Raw genomic sequence first — 8,822 nt, 5'->3', positions numbered from 1 at the left:
TTTTTATAAACATATTAATGGTGTAAGCGGTTCTACCATGAACAGTGAACGGTGCACATTTTTTGTAAAATCAGTATAATATTAGCAGTTCTATCATTTTTTCTTAAGGGAGTTAGCGATTCTACTGTAAACCCGATACATTTTATTTACAAATTTGTCATTTGATAAACAACTATCAAGGGCGCCCTCATACACACATATTGTAAGAGAAGTTGAGAGGTTTCTCGAAGAAATTTACCCAAAACCTTGAACTTTGAACCTTCTTTCTTCTTCTTCAACCTCACTCAACATTCAAACCTTAATCTTTCCCAGAATACTCTCAAAAATGGTGGTCATCGAACCAGCAAACGAAGAAACACCACCACCACAACAGATCAACCACAAGAATCTCGATTCAGAACTTGAAACGAGTTCCGCCATTAACAACAACAAGGACGCTTCTGAGGGTTTCGAAACTGCTAGCGAAGGCGATCATTCTGATAGAGGCACCGACTTTGGAGATGACGATAACAATGGCGACGACGAACAACAACATAATCAACAAGGAGGTGAAGAGGAAGAACAATCTGCGCCATTAATGGCTGTTAAAGATGATTCTTATGAAGATGCTCTTGATGATGATCAATTGAAACAGGTAATTTCAATTTCTCCCTATTAATTCGAATATGGATTGAATTACTTGTGAGAAATTATAATTTATTGTTGAATTTTGAGAATTGAGGTTGAATTTAGACATATTTGCTTATTGAGTTTGATTTTTCTTTCAAAAATTTACCTCCCATTAAAAAAGGGCTTCTTTATGCTCTCTTGAACTTAGTATTGGTTATACTTTGTAGCTAGATATATAATTTTTGGATTATATTTGGTTCTTTATGAAGTATCATTGGTATGTATTGTAAGTTTGGTCTTTTGATACTATTAGATTGAAAAACTAATGCATTTGCAATCCTTCTTTTGAGGAAGGTTTGTAGAGATAGCTCTTAGCTTTTGCTCAAGCGCGATTTTCCTACTGCTATATTTATATGGTTTTGATAGGCGCAGTCCTATAGGCCAAGTATAAGCATTAGAGTAATGGTATTGTTTAAAAAGTTGTGATAAAATCATGCGTTTGTTGGTGATATTAATGTTTGGTTGATGCTTAGTGTTCACAATGTCGTCGATTTGTTTATATATGTGGTGACTGAATAACATAAATTTACTATTTTTAGATGTTTATGTAGTGATTGATAGTTGAAACTTGTTATTTTAAGTGGCAAGTCAGTTCCAAGAATGAAAGGGCTTGTCATACCTGAGTATTTGCTGTACTTATGGAAGTTGTGTGTTTTCTATGTACCTTAGTTGTCACGAGACTGCTGTTCATTTATGCAAAACTGTTAATGGCTTCCTTTTGTTATTAACAGCGAGCGCTGGCACAAGCTAATGATGCAAAAGTAGAAGGGAATACGTTGTTTAAAGATGGTCAATTTGAGGATGCATTGTTAAAGTATGAGTCTGCTCTACAAGTAGCTCCAGAAATGCCAGAATCAATGGAGTTACGTTCCATATGCCATTCAAACCGTGGAATATGCTACTTGAAACTGGTATGTTGCTGATCAAGGTCCTGTAGGCTGATGTGTGCTAGCTTTAGACGCTTAGGCAATCTGCAATCATCAATGGACAAGATACAATTAATTGACATTAAGGCTTGGATAATATGAGGCATTGAGTGTAGATTCTAACTGATGAACCTCATTTATTGCTGAATAGTTTAGTTGAAAAAGAAATCTAAAATGAACCAATGTAGGTGCAATCATTGGTCTTATCCCTAGGTTTCCTAGTGTTCTTTAGAACTTCCCCTTGTGTTGTGAAAATAGAATCATACTTTGTGTACATTGACTGAAATTTCAAATTTGATCCTTAGTTTATTGCTTACCCTTTAGTTTCCAATAGGATACTAGGCTCTTATAATGCTTTTGTTGAGAAGTAGAATCATAATTATATTGATTCTTGGATCATTTATTTTGTGTTATATGGCTTGTAATTTGTTCTTGCTTGGTAGAAAACTTCATACTGTCCCTATTTTCAACTTTCAGGGCTTCACAGTTTTTGTAATGAATGTTGTGGAGACTGGAGAGGGAGGAGGGGGAGGAGGGGGTATTCTCTAATTGAGCTACTACTATGACTGGAAGATTAGTGTTGATATTCTCTAATAGCACCGCAGTTGATTAGTCAAATTTTCCTTCTAGTGAGTTTAAGTCATTGCAGTTCTATAAATGTAGTGTTTGGGTTGTATTCCAGCACTTAGCAAAGAACCTCCCTTTTTATAATAGGAAGAGAGTAAATTTTTGTAGGACTGAATTTTTTTCTTCGTGAGATTAGTTTTTTTAGTAAGTATTGGCTGGGTCTCATTAATCATTATTGAACTTAGCTCAAAGTCCTATAGGGTTTTGGCATACTTAATAAATTGTTGCAATGGGTCTCAATAATTTCCCGTAATGGTGAATTTTTGGTAAAATCTATGTGCTTGAAGAAATTTTTGGATATAAGATTTCAAAAGTAACTAGTTTTACTTGTTTAATCTTGAGGTGGTAGTGTTAGTTTGGAGTATTTAATCATCTGTAAGTAAAGACGCTTAATCTCCAAGGTTGTCTTATACAAATTAATTTATTACTGCACTTTATTCCATGATTTTGTTTCCTTCTTGTTTCAAGGGTCATGCAAACCTTTTTTTTTTTTCCTTTTTTTTTCAATAACTTAGTTAGAAGATTCCGATAAAAGTTTCTTATTAATAGTATTATAAACTTTTCTTACAATATTGCTTAGTGTTGGTCAATTGGTGGATTGTGGTCTTATGGATGTTTTGTCTTGTTTGATAATGGTTGTTGCTCAATCAATCAATCAAAACCTTAATCCCATAAGTGGGGTCGGCTACATGAACCAGAAGTGATTATTCCGTGTAGTCATCGACTAAAATCTTCCTCCTCTATCCTTTACGATCAAATGCCTCATTCTCATGCAAATCCATATATATTTCATATCCTTCCTAACTCCTTCCAACCAAGTCATTTTCGGTCTCCCTCTGCCTCGTTTAACCCCTCCATGGTCCCACTCTTCCACTCTTTGTACCAATGCACCCCCCGAGTCTCCGTCTTACATGCCCAAACCAAGGCAAGCGATTTTCCCTTAGTTTGTCTGCAATGCTTGCCACACCCACTTTCTTGCGAAAAACCTCATTTCTAATTCTATCTCTTAAAGTGTTACCGTACATCCACCTTAACATGCGCATTTTAATAACCTCCATCTTTTAAATGTGCTCCTTGTTAGGAGCCCAACATTCTGCACCATAGAGTAACACTGGTCTTATGGCTGTAGAATTTCCCCTTCAACTGTAAGGGAATGCTTTGGTCACATAACACTCCTATGGCCGCTCTCCATTTAAGCCACCCCGACTTAATCCTTTGGGCCACGTCTTGATCATTTGTGGATGATCGATCCAAGATATTTAACACATTCACTTAATAGTCCAGTCTTTTCCATCCAAACTCACCACATCATCGCTTGCCCCTCCCTCTGAGTACCAAAGCGGCATACCAAATATTCAGTCTTACTCCGACTTAGCTTAAACCTTCTTAGATTCCAACATTTGCTTCCATTGCTCCAATTTGGCATTAACCCCATCTTTAGTTTCATCCACTAAGACGATATCATCTGCAAACAACATACACCGTGGAACCTCATCTTGAATTGGCTTAGTTACTTTATCTAGAGCCGTTACAAAAAGAAAAGGGCTTAATGAAGACCCTTGATGCTATCCAATTGTAATAGGAAAATATTTTGTCAACCGTCCACATGTCCTCACATTTGTTGACACATCCCGATACATATCCTTAACCAGGTCCACGTACCTTCGTGGGATACCTTTATGCATCATTGCCCACCAAAGTACCTCTCTTGGCACCTTGTCATGGTTGTTGTTCAATCCATGACAAAAAATTCTGACAGAATCTGTTTAGCATTCCAATTGCACACAATAAAATGTTTCCTATGGATGTGTTAAATATAGAAATTTGTGCACTGGTTGCTAAATTTTCTGGTCATAGATTGTGGCACTTGTGTTATTGGCATTTACATAAAGGGCTGAAACTATTAGTCCAGAAAATTGACTATTTTGCACCGGTCACCATTATGGTTAAAGGTCATATTGCTTATTAATTCAGTTTGTTCGGTTTTATTGACATGCTCATAGAGCTGAACTTGCATCTGTTATACATCGATACTGCTTATTAATTCTGTATCTTGCAAGCGCTTTCATAAGTATTGAATTGTTAGCTGGATGCTTAATTTGAACATAACATATGTAACTTATAGCTTATGGTATTGGTACCCTTTTAGTTTCGGGGTATTGGGATGTGAGTCATCTGGCTTTGCTGTGTATCTTGTATTTATAGCGTTTTGTTGTCACTCGAGGGCTTTTTTTTTTTTGGTTTTGTTTTTTTTGGAGGGAGGTTGCGGGGTAGATTGTGCCATGTCTTTTTGTGTGTTCCTTTTGTCCTTGGGAGGGGGTTGGGTGAAAGGATTAACGTATGTGCTAGCTTGTATGCGATTAACGACAATTAACAATAACTAAGACGGAAAACAAGTTAGACAAGGATAACAAGGAAGAAGTTACCTTGGGCCGAGAACCGGGAGAAAAACCACCAATCCACTATAGAGTAATCTTTGATGAACAATGATGTAGTTTACGAGCTTTCAAAGTACCATGATAGATCTCACTTCAAATACACCCCTTTCCACACTCAAATCCTAAGTGTTAGGGCTTTTACATTTGAGGCTCTCTCTCTCTCTCTCTCTCTCTCTCTCTCTCTCTCTGCATCTTTCCCTTCATCTCATCATCTTATTACTCTAATACAATGACTAAACATGAGTATATATAGTGCAAGGCATAATAAATCGATCCTAAGGTCGTAATTAATCCACGCCACTTAAATCGCAAAATTGTAGAAAACAGGGGTAAGAGGTTTGGGCGAACGGGTCAACTTAGCCCAAATTCGGGCGAAATTCTTGGGAGGGACCTTCAAATGTTGTTCTTCCTTGAGACTTGAGTTTGTGAGGTGAACCTTCTATTGGGTTTGAGAAGTGGGGAGAACGGTTCAAGAAGGCATAGAGATGCATAGCTTTGAAGTTAAGCTATGGATTGTTTGCTTGGTGATAAGCAACAATGAATGCTAAGGGCTGACTTCAAATGAGCATATCTCAAGATCTAGAAATGAAATTGAGATGATTCAAGTTGGAGATGATAGCTTGTCTCAAGAGCTTTCCAACGACTGTTCATAAGCTCGATTTGGGGAAATATCGAGGAAGTTATGGCTGTTTTACGAAGAGTTGTTTGCATTATGCGGGAGTTCGCCCAAAGCTGTGCATGGTTCACCTCAGCTCAAGAAGGATAGCATTTGAAGGCCACTGCCATGGAGTTCGCCCTATCCCCTTGCATGGAGTTCGCCCAAACCTCTTGCCTCTTTTTTCTATGGTTCGTGTCTTATATAAGACCGTAGGATTGTTTTATTGCCTTGCACTATATATACTCATGTTTAGTCATTGTACAGAGTTAGAGAGAATAAGATGAAGAGAAAGATGTATTGAGAGAGATAACCTCAAATGTAAAAACCCTAACACATCGGGTTTGAGTGTGGGAAGGGGTGTATTTGGAGTGGGAGTTTTCATGGTGATTTGAAATCTTGTAAACTACATTGTTCTTCATCAAAGTATTACTCTGTAGTGGATTGGTGGGTTTTTGTCCTGGTTCTCGGGTTTCCCACGGTAAACTCTTTCTTGTCTTCGTTGCTTACTTATTTTCGCTCTTTATTATTGCTAGCACAATACGTTAATCCTTTCACCTTCCTTGGCTTCAAGTGAACTCTCGCGAAGTGCAGACAATTCTTCGTAAAACGGCCATAACTTCCTCGTTTCTTGTCCAAAGTGAGCTTCTGACCAGTAGGAATGCTCTTAAGGCAAGCTATCATCTCCAACTTGAATCATCTCAATATCATTTCTAGGTTTTGATATATGGTCATTTGAAGTAGGCCCTTTGCCTTCCATCATTGCCTAGCATCAAGCAATCAACCCATAGTTCAACTCCAAAGCTATGCATCCGTATGCCTTGAACTGTTCTCCACACCTTCCGAACCTAACATGGGGGTTGGGTAGCTTTCTTTCTTATTCTGGGTGAATCCTTTCTCTTAGGTGCAGCCTTACAGGGAATAAGATATCATGAACCCCTCTTTCTTGAACATATAGCTCCCTCACCTCACCTCCCCTCACAATCGTATTATATTTATGTGTTTCTAGTTTCTACATGTTAGCTATCTTTAAGAAATTAAGAATTGTAGTCCTCTGTCAGGGAAGACAATATCCTCCTGTGAATGTGCATTTTAGTTCTCTAATTCCATTCTTTTGCATATTGCTCATTCAGGGGAAGTATGATGAGACAGTGAAGGAATGTTCAAAAGCTATAGAGCTAAATCCAACATATGTTAAAGCTCTTCTTAGGAGAGGAGAGGCTTATGAGAAGCTTGAACGATATGAAGAGGCTATCTCTGGTGAGCTGCCAAATTGTTATGCGTTTTCTGCTTTATTTATCTAGTTTATTATTTTAGTGATGATATTTTTGCAATTCACCAATATGAATCTTGCACTCTGTGATTTACTCATGCATGTGGTTTCTGTTTTGATATCTTGCAGATATGAAAAAAATATTGGAAGTGGAACCTTCAAATGACCAGGCTAGGCGAAATATAATTCGGTTGGAGCCATTAGCCCGAGAAAAGATGGAAAAAATGAAGGAAGAGATGATTGGTAACCTTCTTCCTTTTTTAGCTTTCTTTGTTTCACTCTTTTTGTTTGTAATTATATAGGTTTTGTACTTCATTCCTTTTTTGTAAGTGGTTTGCTTATTTATGTTGATTGTATACTTGGTCTTGTCGGTATTGATATTGAGGGTATGTAATCGGAGCCTAGCCATAATGTTGAAAATTTACTAGTGTGCAACCCATTTTAAAGTATATACTTGTAATAATCTGTGACATGTTCTTCTATACTACGTAAAGTGGAAGCAATATGGTTGAGTGAACTGGTATATACGCCTACAGGATTCTCTACTTTACTGAGAGTGTAAGGATCTGGAAATCACTTATGCTCTTTTAGTGCTTCAATATATGCTTTGTGAGTATTATGGTGCAGGGAAGAAGTAAAATCAGTTGGCTATGATAAACAAGAAATTCTCCATCTTTTATAACCTAACATACTTTTGAAATAAATTATTTGCTTCTGTATGCACTAAACAAGCCGCAAAATGGTTTGAACTATCTTTGTAAGGAAATCTATGTACAAGCTATATACTAAATCAAATACATTATGCATGTAGTGAGTTTAATCAAGCCGCACAATGATTTGAGTTATCTTTGTAAGGATTTCTATGTACAAGCTATATACTTTGTATTAAATATATTATGCATGTGGTGAGTTCTGATTCTTCGGAATGTTAGTTCAGACCTTTGAGCCTGAATGTACTGTTTCAGTTTCTTCAGTACTTGTGTAGAAATATAATTAAACCAGATGCTCTACAGCAGTAAAGTGTAAAGTGTTACTGATTTTAAATTCACATTATTAGCATTTGGCTAACTGCCAATTATTTTATATGCTATTTCGATGCTAAGTATTTTTTGGCCTTCTGATTCAGAAAAATTGCAACAAATTTGTTTCCGTATGTATGTCTTGTTTCTTTTTAGTTTTGTGGTCATGTGGTGACTCCGTGACTGTTTAAATTAGTAAACTGTCTATCAGCCTTTGATGGCGAAGAAAAATGTTACGTATTAGAAAGTCTGTCATAGTTGGCCATGTTATGAATGGAGTTCTAAACATATTTAAGTGCGTGTGCAGGAAAGCTCAAGGACGTGGGTAACAATATTCTTGGCCGCTTTGGAATGAGTGTTGACAACTTCAAAGCCGTGAAGGATCCTAACACTGGTTCTTACTCAATTTCATTTCAACGCTAGTCTACTTGATGGATATTTACAACTCATTAAAACTGAAGCAGCTTTGGAACTTAAGTGTTAGAAGACCATTTACACACAGCGGTGGAAGCTTTTCACGCAGCTGGTGATGTTACCTGACTACCAGCTAAGAAAAAGGAACTAATTTTGCAATCCAATTTCTTTGAGCTAGCCTGCATATTGGTAGTTGTATTTTTTTCAGAAACCAATTGCATTACCCAAAACAATGGCTACCGCAATATTATCTTTTGTGAATGCTTACTGCTGTTTCTAGTCTTGATTTATAGACTGCAAAATGGCTTTGATTGTAACCATTTTGCAAGAAATGTTGCACTATACTGGGTCTAAAACCTGTTTATACAACAATATATATATCTTCTGTTGCTTATACAACCGTATGTCTTCTCCCTACTCATCTGGTTTTCTCTGAAATAGCCGGTTAGCACCGCTTGAGGGGTTTGTGAGCAATCACCATTACTTCCAAAGGCACACACGGATTTACCGTTTGTGCACTAGTTAGTTCAGGTTTCAAAACACTTGCTTTTCTCATACGGTACATACGGTCAAACACCTGTGCCTCTTGCAAGCCATTCACTGAATTCTGCCTGCTTTCCCAGCCGGTTAACACTTTTTAGTCTTTCAGCTTAATTTTGAGGTACCGTCTCTACCCCCTTCAGCTCTTTCATGTATTTTGTTTATCTCTTTCTCTTTTTTCTTTCTTTGGTTTTAAAAGTAAATGGACTCACCAACTACACACCCGGCACACCACGATTTAGAGGTCCACCGATTCCCTGG

At 37.3% G+C, this 8,822-nt stretch overlaps 1 protein-coding gene across 1 annotated transcript; it reads left to right on the top strand.

Moving 5' to 3' along the window:
- Positions 1-186: 186 nt before the first annotated feature.
- On the top strand, positions 187-8,420 carry LOC110721912 (tetratricopeptide repeat protein 1-like). The gene is made up of 5 exons (XM_021901148.1): positions 187-634; positions 1,401-1,580; positions 6,449-6,575; positions 6,718-6,831; positions 7,915-8,420. Exons 1-5 carry the CDS (start codon positions 326-328, stop codon positions 8,028-8,030), a joined length of 846 nt encoding a protein of 281 aa, XP_021756840.1. The 5' UTR covers positions 187-325; the 3' UTR covers positions 8,031-8,420.
- The last annotated feature ends 402 nt before the right edge of the window (positions 8,421-8,822 follow it).

Source organism: Chenopodium quinoa, unplaced genomic scaffold (genome assembly GCF_001683475.1).
Source record: "Chenopodium quinoa cultivar QQ74 unplaced genomic scaffold, ASM168347v1, whole genome shotgun sequence".
NCBI classification, from domain to species: Eukaryota; Viridiplantae; Streptophyta; class Magnoliopsida; order Caryophyllales; family Amaranthaceae; genus Chenopodium; species Chenopodium quinoa.
The sequence above is the reverse complement of the archived record's forward strand: the minus strand, read 5'-3'. Positions and strand labels throughout refer to the sequence as shown.